The following is a 22,426-nucleotide window of genomic DNA, read 5'->3' as shown; positions in this document are numbered from 1 at the left end:
GTGCATAAAGCAATGTGTAGAAAGAAAAAACAGGGAAAAAGATGGTTTAGTGAGGAATGTGGAGATGTAGTTAAGAGAAAGGAGAAAGCACCGTGTGATGGCTACATGATAGAAACAATGGAACACTGAAGTGAGCGGGGAGACATCTATCGTACTGAGAACTGAAAACAGAAAGTACCTACCTACCAAATTTTCCTGGAAATTTGAAAAGACATGGCCAAAATTCGTACTGTAGGAGATTCTTCCAACACGTGTTAAACCTCAAGTAATTTTTCATTTGTTTTATTAATTCTGGAGTTCTATTAACATGGAATACTATTTGGGAACTGCAGATGTGTTGACTTTGTCTACTCTCATCACTCTTGCAATTACTGTTATGATTTGATGGAAGTCACTAGAGAAGAAAATGGTGGAGAAGAAAATGGTACAGCTGGCCATATGGCTATTTTTGTTACTCAATGTAGACCTCTTCTGCGAAGTGCTTCAATGAATATTTTATGGGTCATTGGAACCTCATCCCATACAATGGAAATGCGATCGTACATTAATTACCAGTATTATTCTGCTTTGAAATATTGCAAATGCTGCACATATTGTAAGCATAGACTGTCAAGGAATGTCTATCTATAGAATAAGAACTTTGTTAAGGGCCTGCGATGATAAGTGCCAGAGCAGTAGTCAGCCAGCCTTATGCCTATCACTGCTATGTGACAAAGGAATCTTTCCCACAGTGGCAAGTGACTTCACTTTACCTTAGCTCAGTCAATTAGCAGAAATCTTTTTAAATGTTCTACACTCTTCCTATTACTGAAAACTAGATCAAAATCCCTACATTAGTTTCTGATATTCTTGACTGATTATGAGTCCAATGTATGGATATAAATATAATTATTTTATTTTTTTGATATAATTACAAATTTTCCATTTACTTAAACTATGAAACCTTTCTTCTTGCCAAATTTCATTTAAATTTCAAGGCGAAGTGCCCTATAGATTTTGATGAGCGAGTATCTTTCAACTGCATTCAATGGCATATTTTTGCACTGCCAAGGAGCCATATACCTTAGTAGGTGTCAAATTCCCACATGATACTTCTACTTTTCCTTGGAAAAGGGGTCTTTAACTATAATCCAGACAGATGGACAGACAACACAGTGATCCTACAAGGGTTCCTTTTTTACCATTCAGATACGGAACCCCAAAATCTACAACCAAGGATTTCTAATTCAACAGTTCATCAGAGGAAACTAGAATTTTTTTTCCCCGCTTATTTCATACATTCCATACTACTACTACTACTACTACTACTACTACTACTACTACTACCTACCAAAACAACACCTGATTTCAATATTAATTTTATTGTCAATGTAAAAATGAATTAATATATTGGTATTAAAACATTTTTCTCACCTTCTGCCAGTTACCCAATAGCAGAGCTTTTCCAATTTCATGTGTTGGAACAGCCAAAGAGCTCCCGAATCTCTGAAGTCCATAATAATTCAAGAAACCTTTTGTCTTTAGTGATGTTAAGCCATCTTCAATCTGTTTGTCTGATCCTGTCACATTTCTGAAAAATACGAGAATAATTAATGAAAAATCAACAATGGAAAATTTAGGATGGCTAGTAACAATATTATGAAAAGGATAGTTGCTACTCACTGTATAGTGGATATGCAGAGTCACAGATAGGCACAACAAAAAGACTCAAACAAAGCTTTCAGCCAAATAAGCCTTCACCAGAAAACACATATACACATGCATGCGCGTGCGACCACAGCCATGGCAGCGAGATACTGTGGTCACGTGTTTGTGAGAGACGTGCGCACCCATGTGTGTGTGAGAATTAGAGGACAGGGATAGGAGGGAGGGAGGGGGGGGGGGGGAGGGTTAGGATATGGACGAAATGTGAAATTTCAATGAGAAATTGTTGTCTTTTTATATAAGTATTTCAGCTCTTTTTGCTTCATGTATATCTGAGTTTTTATCAAACCAATTCTCAACTATAATGACCTCCATCATATAGTGCATCTATTGTGTACATCAATATGTGCATGTTGTTTTGAAAAACGACTTATCCAAAGAAAAAATACCAATGCAGAGAAAATACATTTTTGGACAGCCTAATAAAACTATGCTCTTATTCTAGATGCTTTCTGACAATATTTTACAGGTGTTATGTATCTGCAAGCATAGGATTCTCGCCCTGCAATGTTTACAGTAGCTTAATTTGGAACTGTAAGCAGAGACAGAGCAAAGGTAACAGATTTATACACCAATGTCGTGTTTCACGACTTAATACCACATACAGTACTTTAGCTTCGGAACAATGGAATCCAAAGCGATGTTAAAAACAGTTTTCATTGATAAGTAGTGCTGCAGATAGCCAAATAACAAATCAATGTGTATCAGCAGTGCAGAAAAGCAAGTCTGCACATGCTATTGAATCACTTCTGATCATGCTATTGAATCACTTCTGATCATGCTATTAAATCACTTCTGATCATGCTATTAAATCACTTCTGATCATGCTATTAAATCACTTCTGATCATGCTATTAAATCACTTCTGATCATGCTATTAAATCACTTCTGATCATGCTGTTAAATCACTTCTGATCATGCTGTTAAATCACTTCTGATCATGCTGTTAAATCACTTCTGATCATGCTGTTAAATCACTTCTGATCATGCTGTTAAATCACTTCTGATCATGCTATTAAATCACTTCTGATCATGCTATTAAATCACTTCTGATCATGCTATTAAATCACTTCTGATCATGCTATTGAATCATTTCTGATCAGAGATCCACGAAACTACCAACCAATATCGTTGACATCGATTTGTTGTAGAATCTTATAACATATTCTGAACTTAAACATAATAAGATATCTTGAACAGAGTTAATTCCACAATGCCAACCAGCATGGATTTTTAAAACATCAAGACATACTGAAAGCTTTGGATCAAGGCAACTAGGTAGATGCAGTGCTTCTTGGTCTCTGAAAAGCATTTGACTCATTAACACATCTACACTTACTGTCAGAAGTATGATCATATGAGGTATCAAGCAAAATCTGTAACTGGATTAAGGACTTTTGGTAGGGAGGACACACCATGTTACCTTGGATGGAAAGTCATTTCCAGATGTGTAAGTAACTTTGGGTGTGCCCCAGGGCAGTATGTTGAGACCCTTGTTGCCCCTATTCTATACTAATGATGTTACAAACAATATTGATAATAAATACAGGATTTTTGCAGATGATGCAGTTATCTATAATGAAGTACTATCTGAAAGAAGCTGCATAAATAATCAGTCAGATCTTGAAAATATTTCAATGTGGTTCAGGTATTGGCAACTTGCTCTTAGTTCATGAATCTAAAATTTTGCCCATCACAAAATGAAAAAAGTATGTACTATCCTATGACTATAATATCAATGAGTCAAGCTGGAATTAGCCAACTCATACAAGTACCTGGGTGTAACACTTTGTAGGGATATAAAATGGAATGATTACATAGGTTCAGTCCTGGGTAAAACAGGTGGCAGACTTTGGTTTATTGGTACAATACAGGGGAAGTGCAATCAGCCTACAACAGATATTGCTAACAAATGCCACATACGAGTAGTTTTAGAATACTGCTCAAGTGTGTGGGACTCATACCAGATAGGACTTGCAGAGGAATGTATACAGAGAATGGCAGCATGAATAGTTTAATCTGAGGGAAAGTGTCACAGAGATACTGAAGGAACTGAACTGGCAGACTAAGACAGACATAAACTAGCCTGAGATGTTCTATAAATAATGTTTCAAGAACCAGCTCAAAATGATTACTCTAGGGATATACTACAGCCCCCTACATATCGCTCACAATGGGATTGTGAGGATAAGATTAAAATAATTAACACACACTGAGAGTTACTCCAACAATCATTCTTCCTGCACTCCATATGTGAATGGAACAGGAATAAACCATTATAACTGGTACAATGGGACACACCTCTGCCATGCACTCCATGGTGGTTTGCGGGGGATAGTTGTAGATGTAGGCGATTGCTTGAACAAAGCTGTTTAATTTCTTTCACTTATTCCGGCCACTTGATAGGTAATTTTCTCTTTAAAACTTTCAACAACCATTCGTTATTTATTTACTTATTAGTTAATTAGCTTGACCAGATTAGGGCCCATTGGCCCCCTCTTGCATTTGACCATCTGCCTTTAATGAAGCAGATACTCTAAATGATATTAATGAGCCATGAGATGCTGTGAATGACTGCCACAGTGTTCTATCGTCGACTATTTAAAACTCGGAAATTTATTGTTGGTTATGATTTGAATCATGTCCAGTATCTGTCACTTAAGCTCAGCTTGGACACAAATGTTGGACAATAGTCATGACTTATTTAAACAGAACATTCAACAATGGAAAATTCAGTATAAGTAATTAAAAGGACAAATCAAACAATGGAAAATGCAGGGTGGTTTGAGAGTGTGGTTTCAGTTGCCTGTGACTGCAATCGTGTGTGTGTGTGTGTGTGTGTGTGTGTGTGTGTGTGTGTGTGTGTGTGTGTGTGTGTGTGTGTACTGCTGAGAAAGGCCTTAATGGCCGAAAGCTTTGTGTGAATCTTTTTATTGCGCCTATCACGACTCAGCATCTCTGCTATATGGTGAGTAGCAACTTTTCTTCTCTGGTATTGTTACAATCCATTGTTTGAAAAGCATTTATTAGCAATTCACTTCCACAAAAGGGACATTAAATGCCCTGAGCGACAGTGAGCCTTAATATTATCTACAAACACAGTGCTCTATTAACTTGTGCAAAAAATAGGGGCCCTTTTATCCAACCCTTCAATGCCGACGTTCATCACTATTTAATCACTTTGAATTGAACATTTAGCAACAAAAATGTATCCTGACTGAGAAATGTAAGTATACTTGTTCCAGTGGATTATCATACACAGAATCGTTAATATGTGACAATGATTAGGTTAGGACTGGATGGTGCACTGTGCACTCAAGCATTACGGCAATCAGATTCTCATTTAGTTTAAGTTTTGCACACTGCTAAAGTTTTCGAGATTTCTCAAGAAGCTCAGATACAAGACTGATATGTCAAAACAGTCTACTCAATTGGCAAATACGGCATGACCTGTCCATATGTTGGTCAAACCGTAAAAATGTCGCACAGTCCACGCAACAGTACATGGGCACCTACCTGACCAGACAGGAATCAAACTTGGCACCATAAAAGTTCTTCCACCTGGCCAAGACAAATTTTATATGTTCTGCACCGTTATCTTGACTGATTCTATATATGTGCTAGAAGTTGTTGCATGCATTATATTCGTGTATGTCAACAGTGTTTCCACCAAGGTCACAGATTTTTGTCAGAGCCACATATGTCATCAGCAGTGAGTGCACTGATGCAAACAAACAATATCACAGAGTCAACTTAACACCACACTGTCTTACACTGTCAGCAAAAATTCAAAGTTTTATCATTTTATTCCTTTCTGATAGGGGAGCCTCAGTCTAGATTATCATAAGCCAGCATATCTCTACCTGGGATCTCCATTTTTCAAATCAGTTGCATCAAAGCTGTGCTCTTACACTCAGCATGAAATTTCAATACAAAAGGGAAACACCGACTGTTGGGGACTGCATTGGACGAGTTTTGTAAACCTGAGAGCTTACAGGTAGAAGATAAGGTAATATGCAAGAGAGATATTACTGCTAAAACATGATGCGTGAGTTAACAAGAGCGAAAAGCTAATGCATCTTACGTGATAGAGGTTGGGGGAGGGGTGGAGGAGGTGAAAACTAGGCAGGTCAGAAAATGAAAGATGTAGAAAACCAAAAGGGAGTGAAGAAAGGAATAGTTACTACAAAAAAAAAAAATTAACATAAATTAAAGCCAGGTGGTTGATGAGAACTAAGGACACAAAGCAGAACATTTCTCAAAACTCTCCTTTAGGAAGCAAAACCCAGCAAAAAGCAACGCATTTTGAGAAGATTTTTATGTGCAGCAATGCTAATTGAGATAGTGACATGCTTTTGTCAGTCCATCACAGTCATGTAACTTTATCTCACTAGCCAATGACAGCAGATATTCAGAGCATAGGGCATGTGATGCAGTCAGTCAATATCACCATCACTGTTACATAGCATGAACATACAAATATGAATAGTTAATGGTTTAAAGTAATATATTTACAGTACAACTATAAAAAAAGCTAATTATTCACATCTGGTTGCTCGCTGATTATGCTATGGTGTACAGGAAGGTGTCACTAATGGCCATAGTTGTGGTGTCATTTCAGTATTAGTTAAAATACTGCAAGGAACTCTCAAAAGTTTGCTGTGAAAAATTGGGGCCGCTGTGAATTTGTGTTTGGTGTGTGTTAGATCATGTGTTGCTGCATGTGAAATGTTGAAAACACATTAAATTATTCTTTAAACATCAAAGGATATTGCTCTCTGTCTCCAATGTTAAGGAAATGTTATGTATATAAAGGGCTCAGTCACGAATGCACTCGCCAGTGAAACAGTCAGAATGAAATATTCATAAATCCCTTGTATCTCAAACTGTCAGATATCGAAACAAGATTTTGGCAAATGATAACATTCAAATAGAAGAGTATTTTCCCTATGATTAATATGCAAAACTTCCATATCCACCTCAATATTCAAGCAACTAAAGATTTTTGAAAATAAAACAATGTAATTTTAAAGTACCATCAATACCCTGTGAAATGGAATTGCTGTGGGTTTTCCAACAATACAAGCGAAGAAGCTGCAAATTTACTTTTATACTGAGAGTGGGCTTTCTCATAAGTATTGATAAATCTCACCCTCAATTGCTTATTTAACAATATGTTGTTTTATGATTCTGCCATAATTTCAACTGCATCAGAATGTTTATGAGATGTATACCCGTACCCTGCTGTGTTTAGGCAAAAGAAGCAGATATTAACACAGTAACGAGAGAAGTAACATTTTACTCAAAATTCGACACAGACCTTCATGAATCCATGTCTCCTCAACTACATTCTTGGTATGGCGGACAACTTGAAACCAGTCCTGTGGTGTAGCACTTGCAATTACTACTTTTGTCAGAATTTCAACATCACTGAGCATAAATTTCTTTGTTTTTGCTGTTCTACTTTTCACCTTGGTCCACATATTCTCAGTCAGATTTAAATGAGTATTAAAAGGACAAAGCCTGATTAAACTATGATCTTTAGCATTACCATTTTGACAACCTGGTAGCATGGCATTTTTAGTTTATACAGTACTACAAGTTCCATTAACTTCACCTTACACAAGATAGGTTGAACTTCATCCAATCAAACATTTCTTTGTATCCAAAGAAAGTAGTCACTTTCATCTGCTGCTTTGTTGGAGCTTTACCCATCACAACCGAGCAGCACTGTGCATTGTCCATTACTATTGTTATATTCAAAGGGATATTTTGCAACAGAACATCACTTTCACAGCTGATGAACATGTTCTTGTGAATCTCATGTTCAGATGTGCTGCACTATTGTTATTAATGCAGCGCCAACACAAAACATTCATTCACAGTACCTGACAACTGAAGAACACATTTATATCAGAAAATATCACTTTCCAACAAGAGCTAATGTACGTAGGTGCCTCTAATGCAAGACATCACGTGATACTGTTTATCCCAGCATGGAAACGGTCACTTTACCAACAGAACTGCTGGCGGCATGGTAGGAAAAGCTGGCTTGCTATTGGTGTAACCTGGGCAATGGCATCATGTCCCCTCCCGTGAGCCAAATGTCAAAGTTCGCAACACTATAAAATAAGTGTGAAAAAATAACCTTGAGGAACTTTGTCTTTTTCAGTATGTGTTACCCCTAAGTTATATCACACACAAATAAACCAGTAAAATTTTAAATAATGGCATAAATGGCTGGACTTCAGTGTCAAGTTTTGAATGGGAGTCTAGTGCTCTGTGATTTAAGAAACTCATCGCACACTCTCACATGTAATTTAATTCATTTTGTGAAACAAGAAATTTACTTTGAGAGCTTCTCAAGCCACCATTAGCATTATTTTTCCACAACCTGTATTAAATGTTTTGTCGTCGTAAATGCCACATTTCTTTCGCAACTAAGGTTTTACTCTCTTGTTTATGTTTTATTGCTGCAGTATTATTCTACAGCAGTAGGTTAAAGTAAAATTATTTGTCAGAGTATAAGTTCTTACTTGTAAAAATTACAAAATTTTAACTGAAAACTAAAACAATGAAAAAGTGCCAGATTTCTCCCAGATGTCCCAGTGTGTGTACACCCTGTGTTAACTTGGTGCAGTCATGCCAACGTAAAAGGCTGAACAGAGTTTACATAACAGCTGGTATATGACACGTTGCTTCCCTTTGACAATATATATTTTGCCAATTACAAGGCTGGTATATGTGGTGGTTGGAGGATGCAGAGGGAAGGTCTTGCAGTGGGACAGTCATTGATGTAGGAGGCATAGGATAGGGAGTATAGGGTCAGACAAGGACATCGTGGAGACTGGAAAGGTGACGAACAGCTATCCAGTGTGTTGTGGGCAAAATCTCTGATACAATAGACCTCATTTCAGGGCATGATTTTAGGAAGCCATAGCGTTGTCAGAATAGCTAATTAACACATTCAAGACCAGGATAATAACGAGTGAGGAGAGGTGTACACTCAAGTAGTTGTTTGGGCCTAGGAAATCTGCTTTTGGATTGGACTGGGGGGTAATTATTTCAAGCGAAGGCTGACCTGAGAATGGTGGTGCATTGCTGTAAAGAATCTGCATCTGAACAAATATGTTTGCCTTGAATGCCAAGGATGTATGGGAGGGTACATTTGACATGGGTTAAACCACGGACCTTGGCTTTGGTGAGGAGGCTTGCGTGCCTCAACGATACAGATAGCCGTACCATAGGTGCAACCACAACGGAGGGGTATCTGTTGAGAGGCCAGACAAATGTGTGGTTCCTGAAGAGGGACAGCAGCCTTTTCAGTAGTTGCAGGGACAACAGTCTGGATGATTGACTGATCTGGCCTTGTAACAATAACCAAAATAGCCTTGCTGTTCTGGTACTGCAAACGGCTGAAAGCAAGGGGGGCTGAAAGTAAGGGGAAACTACAGCCATAATTTTTCCTAAGGGCATGCAGCTTTACTGTATGATTAAATGATGATGACATCCTCTTGGGTAAAATAGTCCCCCAATTCAGATCTCCGGGCGGGAACTACCCATTCGGATCTCCGGGCGGGGACTACTCAGGAGGACATTGTTATGAGAAGAAAGAAAACTGGCGTTCTATGGATCGGAGCGTGGAATGTCGGATCCCTTAATCGGGCAGGCAGGTTAGAAAATTTAAAAAGGGAAATGGATAGGTTAAAGTCAGATATAGTGGGAATTAGTGAAGTTCGGTGGCAGGAGGAACAAGACTTTTGGTCAGGTGAATACAGGGTTATAAATACAAAATCAAATAGGAGAAATGCAGGAGTAGGTTTAATAATAAATAACAAAAATTGGAGTACGGGTGAGCTACTACAAACAGCATAGTGAACGCATTATTGTGGCCAAAATAGACACGAAGCCCACGCCTACTACAGTAGTACAAGTTTATATGCCAACTACCTCTGCAGGTGACAAAGAAATTGATAAGATGTATGATGAGATAAAAGAAATTATTCAGGTAGTGAAGGGAGACGAATATTTAATAGTCATGGGTGACTGGAATTCGAGTGTAAGAAAAGGGAGAGAAGGAAACATAGTAGGTGAATATGGATTGGGGCTAAGAAATTAAAGAGGAAGCTGCCTGGTAGAATTTTGTGCAGAGCATAACTTAATCATAGCTAACACTTGGTTTAAGAATCATGAAAGAAGGTTGTTGTATACATGGAAGAACCCTGGAGACACTAAAAGGTATCAGATAAATTATATAATGGTAAGACAGAGATTTAGGAACCAAATTTTAAGTTGTAAGGCATTTCCAGGGGCAGATGTGGACTCTGACCACAATCTATTGGTTGTGACCTGTAGATTAAAACTGAAGAAACTGCAAAAAGGTGGGAATTTAAGGAGATGGGACCTGGATAAACTGAAAGAACCAGAGGTTGTAAAGAGTTTCAGGGAGAGCAGAAGGGAACAATTGACAGGAATGGGGGAAAGAAATACAGTAGAAGAAGAATGGGTAGCTTTGAGGGATGAAATAGTGAAGGCAGCAGAGGATCAAGTAGGGCTAGTAGAAATCCTTGGGTAACAGAAGGAATAGTGAATTTTTTTGATTAGAGGAGAAAATATAAAAATGCAGTAAATGAATCAGGCAAAAAGGAATACAAACGTCTCAAAAATGATATCGATAGGAAGTGCAAAATGGCTAAGCAGGGATGGCTAGAGGACAAATGTAAGGACGTAGAGGCTTATCTCACTAGGGGTAAGATAGATACTGCCTACAGGAAAATTAAAGAGACCTTTGGAGAAAGGAGAACCACTTGCATGAATATCAAGAGCTTTGATGGAAACCCAGTCCTAAGCAAAGAAGGGAAAGCAAAAAGGTGGAAGGAGTATATAGAGGGTCTATACAAGGGCGATGTACTTGAGGACAATATTACGGAAATGGAAGAGGATGTAGATGAAGACGAAATGGGAGATACGATACTGCGTGAAGAGTTTGACAGAGCACTGAAAGACCTGAGTCAAAACAAGTCTTCCGAAGTAGACAACATTCCATTACAACTACCGACAGCCTTGGGAGAGCCAGTCCTGACAAAACTCTACCATCTGGTGAGCAAGATGTATGAGACAGGCGGAATACCCTCAGACTTCAAGAAGAATATAATAATTCCAATCCCAAAGAAAGCAGGTGCTGACAGATGTGAAAATTACCGAACTATCAGTTTAATAAGTCACAGCTGCAAAATACTAACGCGAATTCTTTACAGACGAATGGAAAAACTGGTAGATGCGGACCTCGGGGAAGATCAGTTTGGATTCCATAGAAATGTTGGAACACGAGAGGCAATACTGACCCTACGACTTATCTTAGAAGAAAGATTAAGGAAAGGCAAACCTACGTTTGTAGCTTTTGTAGACTTAGAGAAAGCCTTTGACAATGTTGATTGGAAGACTCTCTTTCAAATTCTGAAGGTGGCAGGGGTTAAAATACAGGAAGTGAAAGGCTACTTACAATTTGTACAGAAAGCAGATGGCAGTTATAAGAGTCAACGGAGTGAGGCAGGGTTGTAGCCTACCCCCGATGTTATTCATTCTGTATATTGAGCAAGCAATAAAGGAAACAAAAGAAAAGTTCAGTGTAGGTATTAAAATGCATGGAGAAGAAATAAAAACTTTGAGGTTCGCCGATGACATTGTAAGAGTTGAACGGAATGGACAGTGTTTTGAAAGGAGGGTATATGATGAACATCAACAAAAGCAAAACGAGGATAATGGAATGCAGTCGAATTAAGTCGGGTGATGCTGAGGGAATTAGATTAGGAAATGAGACACTTAAAGTAGTAAAGGAGTTTTGCTATTTGGGGAGCAAAATAACTGATGATGGTCGAAGTAGAGAGAATATAAAATGCAGGCTGGCAATGGAAAGGAAAGCGTCTCTGAAGAATAAAAATTTGTTAACATCGAGTGTAGATTTAAGTGTCTTGAAGTCGTTTCTAAAAGTATTTGTATGGAGTGTAGCTATGTATGGAAGTGAAACGTTGATGATAAAAAGTTTAGACAAGAAGAGAATAGAAGCTTCGAAATGTGGTGCTACAGAAGAATGCTGAAGATTAGATGGGTAGATCACATAACTAATGAGGAGGTATTGAATAGAATTGGGGAAAAGAGGAGTTTGTGGCACAACTTTACTAGAAGAAGGGATCGGTTGGTAGGACATGTTCTGAGACATCGAGGGATCACCAATTTAGTATTGGAGGGCAGCGTGGAGGGTAAAAATCGTAGAGGGAGACCAAGAGATTAATACACTAAGCAGATTCAGGAGGACGTAGGCTGCAGTAGGTACTGGGAGATGAAGAAGCTTGCACAGGATAGAGTAGCATGCAGAGCTGCATCAAACCAGTCTCAGGACTGAAGACCACAACAACAACAGAATGGCAACTGTCAAAGTGTAAGTACTATTTGTTTGTTGGTAGGTTTAATGTGGACAGAAGTGTGTAGTTGGCCTTTGGTGAGGAACACCAAGGAATGTAGCATGGGATTTTAAATAGAACCATGTGAAATTTAATTGGGAGGATTTATTTAGAGATTAAAGGAATTTTAACAGGTCCACTTCACCTTTAGTCCATATGGCAGAAATGTCATCAATGTATCTAAACCAAGCCGAGGGCTTATGGATACCAGGAGAGCCCCCCTCCAAGTGAGCCATGAAAAGGTTAGCACAGGAAGGAGCCATCCTGGTTCCCAGGGCTGTAACCCTGATCTGTTTGAATGTCTCCCCACAAAAGCGGAAGTAGATGTTGGCAAGTATAAAGTTGATTAATGTGAGCATGAAGGATATCAGAGGTGGGCACTGACGGGAGATGTTCGGCAGCAGACCATGTGCTTGGGGGACATTGGTATAAACAGAGGTGACATCAAGTGTTGATCAATTAAGGCATATATACATTCGACAGGGGCTTCGAAGTCAGGAAATATTGAACAGTGAGAGTGATAGGTTTGTACATCTTAGGAAGATGGTAAGAGGTGGGGATGCATAGTTTGGGTGGGGTAAGAAGTTCTATAGGCTGAGGTGTTAGTCCTTGTGAGGAGACTGATGTTTTAAGGAGGGACTGCAGGTCAGTTTGAATCACGGGGATGGGATCTTGATGGCAGACATTGTATGAACAGGCGCCAGGCAGCTGGCGTAGACCCTCGCCTGCATACTTCCATCAGTCAGCTACTACAGTGGTAGGTCCCTTGTCGAATGGGAGGATGGAGTCATCAGCTTTTAGGGAATAAAGAGCCTGGATTTCTGCGGTGACAGGCTAGGGTCATGTTGTAAGAACCTGACTGATTTTGAAACAATGCTAGGGGTGAGCAATTCTTGGAAGGTTTGTAAGGGATTATTTTCAAGTAGTGGTGGTGGATCAAGTTAGGATCATGTTCTGAACTGTTCAAGGCAGGATTCAATGTCAGGTTTGCTGTTAGGATGGTTTTGGGACTGGGTTGTTCAGTGCTATCTCCACTCAACATTAGATGTGAAGGAAAGTAAGTCCTTCACCATAGTAGCATGATTAAATGCAGGTTTAGGACAAAGTGAGACCATTGGATAATACAGATAATTCTGGAAAGGACAGCTAAGAACACTGTACTGTTGTGACTGGTTCTTGTGATTATGAGTTGTTATTGGTCTAGGGGTGAAAGCTGGGGGATGGTCAAGCTCAATCTGTAAGAGAGGAGTGGTGGTTGATGGTGTAGCTGTACAACAGACAGCTGTAGACAAAACAGGAAGACAAAATACAACTTCTGAGATAGTTTAGGAGAAGGTGGGACAGCTTTTTGAGGTGAAGTTTGGCACATTGTCACAGAGACTGGCATGGCATCCAAGGGAATATGAGGGGCAGATAACTGCAGGATTTTGCAGAAAGAGAGAAGTCTTGGGCATGGAAATTGGCAGATGAGGCATATAGGTCACACATTAGCCAGAGAATAAGCAAGAGATTGCTTATTTGAAATTTCAAAACAGGCTGGTGTAGAATAGGATTACATCCAGAACCTGGGACTTTCAAAGTTATGTGTTTGGGAGTAGCTCCAACGGACAAACAGGTTTCAAGTAACTGAATGTGAGACACTAGTTTGGTAGTGGCAAAAACATGTTTTCAAAAGGATTGGATGTATTATGTGATGGATTTATCATGGCAAGAGAGAAGGGTCTGGAGTGCTAGAGATGATGGGAATGACGGAAAAAGGGAAGCAAAGGGTGGGAAAAGATAAACAGAAGAAAAGCAAGCAAAAACATTGGAAAAATTTGTGCAAAGATAATGACAACACACTATGTTTTACAAGAGGTAATGGGTGAGAGAGAATTTCTCGTTAGAAATGTGCCTATGTAAAATTGAGACAATAATTGGAAAAGAAAAAAATAAAAATGACTGGAAAAGTTATGAAAAAACACAAAATTTTAAAATCTGGACAAACAGAATGACCAAGTCTTTGGAGAAAATGTAATCTATTGTGCCTGGCAAATGTGAAATAATTACGCATAAGCACGAGAAGTGGAGGGTGGGAAGAAAATAGCAGTCAAATTTGCAAACAAATTTGTGAAAGATGATGGGGAGAATGCACTGCAGTGTAATAAACTACAAATAAACAATTGTTATAGGCAAATTTATATGTAACGATGGACCAATCTACATGCATAAAGATCAGTACTAGTAAAGATGTAGGGGCAAGATGTTGGTTAATATAGGTAGTACAGACGATTGGACTAACGCATAAAATAGAAAACAGACAAAAGTTTGAACAAGATCAATGACAACAAGACTGACAAGAGTTACGTAAGAAGAAATGATGGCCACTTGGGTTAATTTATCAATGAATCCTATAAATTTTTGAAGATGTAAGTAACTGGATAGATGAAAAATCTACTCGCCAAGGGGCAACAAGAGGTCACACATTATTTATTATGGCTGACAGAAAAGAACCGCAGTTAAGTGTTGCACAAACAAGCACGAGCACTAAAAGAGACAGGAAAAAGTACTTTGTAACCAATTTTGACGTAATTTTTGCAAGTTCTTATATTAACGTCTGACTATTTTTTAAGTACTCCGAGTTCTTTATTTTTGCCTTAATTTTTTTTAACTACATTGTATTTATTGACATCACATATCACCTTCATTGAAATTACTGTGGGAAATGAAGTCATTTGCATTAAACCTTTTAAATCTAACCAATGAAAGGAAAAAGTAACTCTGCAACCACACATTTAAAAGTTTTTCATAGAAAAGCACTTTAAAGTTAATAAAGTTCTCTTCTGAAAATCCACTTGCATTCCACATTTGTCTTCAGCATAACACAAGACATTTAAGCTGATGTGGGAATATTACTTTTCTAGTAAACTGTGAAGGAATTTGTATCTGTTAAGGATATCTATGTAGCTGAGACCTACCATTCCCAGTACACTAAACATCTTTACCATGCTGGCATTAATATAGCTCATCATCCCACAGCAGAAAGAAGAATTCATGACTTAACATCAAGCTGCACGGCTCTTTGGCCATAGGAGCTCTGATGCTAGTTTGACATTGCAGTTTAGTGAGTTTCAGTTTTTTCCTTCACCCCTGACCTAAATATTTGTCCCACCACACTTTTCAGTGGTTTGCTCACCAAACATTCATTCTCCCATAACAATGCAGGAATCTTTTAATTTAATATACGAGGAACAGAGTTTTATTTGGCAACAGCACATTCCTTGATATATCTGCAAAACAAACCATGCAAAAATAGACATAGTTTGGCAAATTCAATAATGGGATGCATCAAATAAACCGCACATATCTGTCAATAAGTGCAAATATAAATATGATAACCACCAAATATGGCACTGAGCCATGGAAAATTCAGGATGGAATGTAAAAATACTATGAAAAGGATAGTTGCTACTCATCATATAGCAGAGATGCCATGTTGCAGATAGGCACAACAAAAAGACTGCAGAAAGGTAGCTTTTGACCAACAAGGCCTTCATCGAAAACACACACACACACACACACACACACACACACACACACACACACACACACACAAACTACAGTCTTGGCGGGGGATGGTGAAGTGCTGCCTGTGGGAACGTACAGGGATGAGGTGGAGAGAGGGCAGGGCAGCTAGGTGCAGTCTGGAGGTTAGACGAAGGGCAAGGAAGGAGGGGGGAGGGGGGGGGGGTAATCAGGAAAGGAGAGAAATAGAAAGTCCATGGGTGTGTTGGTGGAATAAAGGGCTGTGTAGGGCTACAATGGGAACAAGGAAGGGGCTAAATGAGTAAGGACAATGACTAACAAAAGTGAAGCCAGGAGGGTTACAGAAACTAGGATATACTGCAGAGAGAGTTTCCACCTCCACAATTCAGAAAAGCTGGTGTTGCTGGGAAGTATCCAACTGACACTGACTGTAAAGCAGTCACTGAAATGAAGAACAGCATGCTCAGCAATGGGGTGATCTAGCTGTTTCTTGGCCACAGCTTGTAAGTGGCCATTATTGTGGACAGATTGCATCCTACATGAGCATGACCACCCGGCTGCTTGCAGTCTGGCCTCAGCAGCCAGAGACTGGTTGTTATGAGAGTTGCTTTTGTGTGTGTGTGTGTGGGGGGGGTCTTTTTTTGACGAAGGCCCTGTTGGCCAAGACGAACTTTCAGACAGTCTTTTTGTTGTGCCTACCTGCAACACAGCATCTCCACTATACGGTGAGTAGCACCTACCCTTTTCAAAATATTGTTGAAATATGGCACTTTATTTTCACAAGATATGTGATATAACGCAAATGTGTTTCTGGCAGTAAAACAGATCACTGAGAATGTTTACATCAATATTTATTGAATATTAATTTTACTATTCTGTGAATACAGTCTGCACTGACAGCTCGATCTGTTGTATATCCAGACATGTAGATTATGTTGAAAGGTGATAACCTGATTGAGAGTTGTTGAAAACAATGAAAGTGATTCCAACCTGTCAATCTTTTTACTTGTAAATTATGATTTAAATTCTGTCATTTGTCATACATAATGACAGTGATGTTTGTGGGAAGACACGAATCCTGACCTGGGACTGGTTGATAGAGGCAAACCATAGAGAAGACATCACGTTGGTTTTGTGTTTGCAAAACTTAAAAGTGCCCTGTTTGACAGTTTCTGTATCTGTATATATATATTTCTGTACTATGAATGTATGCAGTTTAATTGCTGATATCTTCAAAATGTATCTTTTTTGTACTATTTGTTATGCAGATGTATCAGAAAATGTGACTTCATCAATTACAACTCATCTGAAGTAGGGTGTTTTCTTTTGAGTTCACACAATTGTTTGTTACATTAACCTCAGCCTTGAGGAAAATGCAAGTCAAAACCCAATTTTGGCATTAAATATCAATTACTTATATTACAATATTGCCATACTCATAAAATAGAAAGAAACTTCCACATGGGAAAAATATATTAATAACAAAGATTCCAAGACTTGCCAAGCAGGAAAGCGCCGGTAGACAGGCACAATAAAACACACACACACACACACACACACAAAATTACTAGCTTTCGCAACCAACGGTTGCTTCTTCAGGAAAGAGGGAAGGAGAGGGAACTGCCCAAACTCTTTGCCTTTAAATATGTCTGCTTTTGTGTGTGTGTGTGTGTGTGTGTGTGTGTGTGTGTGTGATTTTATTGTGTCTGTCTACCGGCACTTTCCCACTTGGTAAGTCTTGGAATCTTTGTTTTTAATATATTGCCATACTCAGAGTTATAACACTTTTACATGGAAACACAATTTTGTAAAAACCTCAAATTTCGTGTTTTTTTCACGAAATTTTCTTGCCCCTATCAATTACTCATCAGTAGTACATCTTATTCTCTTGTGGAATGAACAACGGTATTGTCATCTGCAAGGAACCCCCCTCACAAACATGCGGAACAGAAAAAGTGCTGCCCATACACACATTACTAGCAGATAAAAACTTTCCTAGCAGTCAGAATGATAATTTTCTTCACAAAGGAGCACAGTTTTTTCTTGGAGTGGTTTACCTGATGTCCAAAAGGGCACAATCATCAGCTTCCCGGTCAAGGGTACAAGCATTTCCAAAATGGCCAAGTTTATAAACTGTTTGCGTGCCATGTTAAAGTATTCCATGCACGGCCAAATGGCACTACTGAAAACTGGTACCAAGTTAAAAGTGGTGTACCATAGGCTATAGACAGGATGAGTGAACAATCGCTGCAGACCTGCGTACAGGCAAATATGTGCAATTTTGACCACATAGCTGCTCAGATGAACTAAGGGGCAACCCACAGCAACTCCTCAATGACCATTCTGTGAACGTTGCTGCCTACAGGCCTCTACAGCAAGCAGCTGGTTTATCTATCCATGCTGACTGCTATTCATCAGTGATGAAGGTTGAAATTTGTATACCAATACCACAACTGGACACCCACTGAGTGCCAATGGGTGACTCACATTGTATGCTCCATGGAACAGATGGTCATTGCCACATACAGTGTGAAACATCTGAAAGTAAAAGGATCCAGGTTGGAGGAGAGAGTTATACTGTGGGGAAATATTTTCACGGCATTCCTTGGCTGATTTGTTCTAGAAGGCACAATTGATCAACGCAATTATCAATCTGTTTGTATTTCCTCCGCACAATGGCACCTACCAGAAGAACAATGCAATGTGGCACACAGTCGGAATGTAGGTGTGTGAGGTTTGAGGAACAACAGGACAGGTTTACTATACACTTCCCAGATATAAACCCATTCAAGCATCTCAATTGGCAGTCACTCTATGGATCCTCAACCAAGAAAACCAGCACACCTGGCCATGGGACTGTAGCACATGGCTTCCCATCCCTGTCAGTACCTTCCAGAACTTCACTGACACTTTTCCTACACTCCTCGCAGCTGTCCACACTGCAATAGTTGATTATTCAGACTTCCAACGGGTACTCACAATGTGACTGGACAGGATATATCGTCAATATTGGAACTGCATCTCACGATAGATTTCACAAAATTCAGGAATGGAGTAGAAGTTTGACAGTAACATTTTCTGGTTTTTAACTGTTCATATGAGGAACTTTTTTCCCTGAGGTGAGGATCTGCTTGTACCCAGTATTATCATTTGTTTTCATTAAGGAACTACCTTACCTGTAATATAGCTTAAAATATACAAAAATACATTTTCGAAAGGAATTCATACTAATAAAACACATGGTACCTTAGAGGAAAATTCTCGTACCTGAGAACAATGCGAAAGCGATTACCACGCAAATCACCAAGTCGTAGTGGCCGCTGATGAAAACTGTAATTACCCATCTCAATACCTCGCAGGCTTCGACTAACATTCACCAATCGTTGAGGTTCCACTTTCCAAACACACATCAGTTGACTTGTTTTGGCACGGCGATCCTTCATTCCTGCATATGTTATCAAATTTGGTTTCACTCTGAAATTATGTAGAAGTAAACAATTAGTTCAATCCAAAGAAGCAACACGCACGCATGCGCGCACACACACACACACACACACACACACACACACACACACACACACACAAATCACATCATTTTATCTTATCGTGCAGTGAGAATCTAGCAACGTCCCCACATTCAATGAATGCTAAACACAATTCTTGTTATTACAAGGAAACAATCTCGCCAAGTAACTAAGATAAGTAACAGTTCATTCTCCATGATTCTCTCCAATTATTTTCATTGCCAATTAAAAAGGAAAAAGAGGTAAAAAAACTATGAATTATGTAACATGAACTACGCTTGCCCAACCACATATCGTCGTCTTCATGCCACAACAACGAATGTTCATTATATTAGTTTTGAGAAACATGGGAAAACGTTTCATAGTCTTAAAAATCTGCCAACTTAAGAACTTGATTTGCACCTGATTTATTGTTACCACATTTACAAATGACACTGTGCATTCATTGTTGTGGAAATGTCAAGACATACTGAATTTTTGCATACATACTAAAAGGAAACAGACATATCGAATGCCACTCCAATTTCACTGCTTCAAAATGAAGAAGAGAAACTCCCAACCAAAGACTGAATCAATAAACAGTGAACAATGTAATGCAAAGAAATCTATCATCTGCGTCACAATCATCGTCTACATCAGGTTCAGGCTACGCATTACGCAGTCTCATTATTTAACAAACTGTGGTCATATTAATTTCCATTCCCCACATAATCATTGTTTCCCACACATAACGAGCAATTCTTAAGTTTTGCTGCTGATGCCAAAAATTTGTGTGTACACCCTGGGACTGATATTTACTGAAAGTTGTTACTTCATGACATGGCCTCTCCCATTCTGTCTTATAAAAACTCAAGAAGGTTACTTCTGCCATAGTGCAGCAGGCAAACATTCTGCACTGGAATTCATTGGATGTCCTCCTGATCACTGCACAGTACAGCAAAGACAGCACGACAAGGATTCCTCCTGCAACTTCCAATGATTTGTGCCTATCCTACCGAGTAGTGCACTGATACATACATACATACATCCTTTTCTACTCTATCTGAAATGAATACTCACTCTTCCTTTTTCAGTGACCATCAAGAAAGATAAGCAAGTAGTGTGCATGCTCATTCTAAGCTACAGAAGAATATCCAATCAAGGTATGAAAACATTCATATGTTTGCACAATACACTGAGGGCTCTTATCCCTTTGATTTCTATCGATGTGCTCACTGCATCCCATGGTGAGTGTGGCTTTGTCATTGCCTTATACTGCTATCGTTAAAGACAATGTGTTCCAGCCACTACCTGCATACTATTTTAGCCACACCGTACAGCTTGCCTGTGTTGAATATTCCTTGAGTGCTGCGTGTGACAACTTTTGTCTGCTGCTGTGGGTTTCGACATGCTGATACAAAATAAGTGCAGTTATTCTGACATGTTTTTGATTTAAAGTTGCACCAAAATGAATTACTGCACAGAAAAAAAACACGGGAGTGTCAATATTGTTTCATGACTAAAAATTACAAATTTCCTTAAGTTTTAGTAGGATTTCAGAAGCCTATTACAAAATCAGTGTGTTGCCTTTAAATTAGCCTCAGTAACTTTGTTGTTCTATAATTACTCTTCCACAAAATCTGCCCTCCTTCATATATATAAACTCTAATAACTCAACAAAACAGTGAATCTAATCATTGAGCACCACAGCAACAACATTTTAGCTCCATGTTTCTCAATTCCATTTCATGAGACTACTTCGATAATTTTATGAATGATTTGTTTCTTATATAACAGCGTACTGAATATTCTGTCACAGGAGGATATACTGCCTAGTGATGCAGCGAGAAGTGGTGTGATGAGGTTACTCTTCCTACGTACTCAGTGCAGCCGCGTTACACAATCTGTCAGACATGTGCCTGAATGGACATTCGGGTCACTATGAATATTTAACCACCAGATTTTAAGAGCACTATTATGCAAGAAAATTTGATTCTTTCGCATTTTACAGCCTGACATCCCCATTCGATAAAGAACAGAACTTCTTTTCATTATTCATTACTGTGCTGAAATCACTCGAATCATGGCATGAAATTTTAAGAATTTAATAATTTTAAGAACTTAAAAGTGAACTAAAAATATATATGGCACAAAAATTGTGTTTTATTCATTTGTGATTAGATGGTCAGCCATCGCTGTGTACGAAACATAGTTAATATATCAAAATTTTAATTAAAGGTGAGAGCAGAGAAACCTGTTCGCAAGATTTTGGGTTTTATATCTATGGGAGACTTGCGCACAGATCGCCCACTGTTTTTTCCATGCTCAATGTGAATTGTGTAATTGTAACACCCACCAATTTCAATATATCAAAACAAGGATTGTTCAAATAATAGCACACAACGAAAGAAGTATTTTGCCGTATGGTTAATACTGAAAGTTTTTTTATTTTTACTTTTATTTTATTTATTTTTTATTTTTTAAATCTACAGAGAGATGGGAGTGACTACAGTTTTTCATTGGAACAATGTACTACTTTTAACGGTAATTAATATTATCACCAGAAAAAATACTTTGGCACTATACACATTACTATTTATGATATTCTCTGTGAGTTACTTGGCTTTAATCAAAATCTATTAGATATTAAATCCCAAGATTTAATTACTAAATAACTACTTTTTTAATTATTTCAGTTTCCATCAAGACTTTATAATAATCTTTAGAATACTTTGTAGCTACACATAATGATATTGCCTGACAACTAATCCCTCCAGCAACATTACAGAACTGGTCTTTAGATGGAGGCATCTGATCCTCTACTTCAGTTTCTTGTATCATCTGATGTCAAGTACAATGTGCAATTGCCTGACATCTTAATGATTTCCTCCTCTGTACAACTGTAATGGTGCCATTTACTCAGTCACAAATGAGGACAAAAACAGCAACACAAATAAGATCACAGCAGCAAAGGCAAACAGAACAAACATGAGAAAGCTACTGAGCACTCAGGATGGAAAAGCAGCTACTTCGGCACTACCAGACCGCTATGGGCCTTGCGAATTAATGCCCCCAGAACACACAAGAGCCCTGAGCATCCAACTGTCTTAACACATTGAGAGCAGACAGGAGGCAGCAAGTGGCCACACACAATTTCGTTCAGGGCACCTGTCAAGGATCAAAAGTACATGTAAATATGTCCCGAGGATGTGAGGATGTAGCAGCATCACATGTC

General features: G+C 38.7%; 1 protein-coding gene across 1 annotated transcript in view; it reads right to left on the bottom strand.

Annotated features, from left to right (window-relative positions):
* The window catches only part of LOC126285200 (uncharacterized), a 111,664-nt gene that overhangs the window by 66,990 nt on the left and 22,248 nt on the right, over positions 1–22,426 (bottom strand). Inside the window, exons 5-6 of the mRNA XM_049984506.1 lie at positions 18,956–19,162; positions 1,414–1,570 (exon numbers count right to left, since the gene is read on the bottom strand). Of these exons, the coding sequence (XP_049840463.1) occupies positions 1,414–1,570; positions 18,956–19,162 (364 nt within the window). The remainder of the gene's footprint in view (positions 1–1,413; positions 1,571–18,955; positions 19,163–22,426) is intronic.

Source organism: Schistocerca gregaria, chromosome 8, assembly GCF_023897955.1.
Source record: "Schistocerca gregaria isolate iqSchGreg1 chromosome 8, iqSchGreg1.2, whole genome shotgun sequence".
Classification (NCBI taxonomy): Eukaryota; Metazoa; Arthropoda; class Insecta; order Orthoptera; family Acrididae; genus Schistocerca; species Schistocerca gregaria.
The sequence above is the reverse complement of the archived record's forward strand: the minus strand, read 5'-3'. Positions and strand labels throughout refer to the sequence as shown.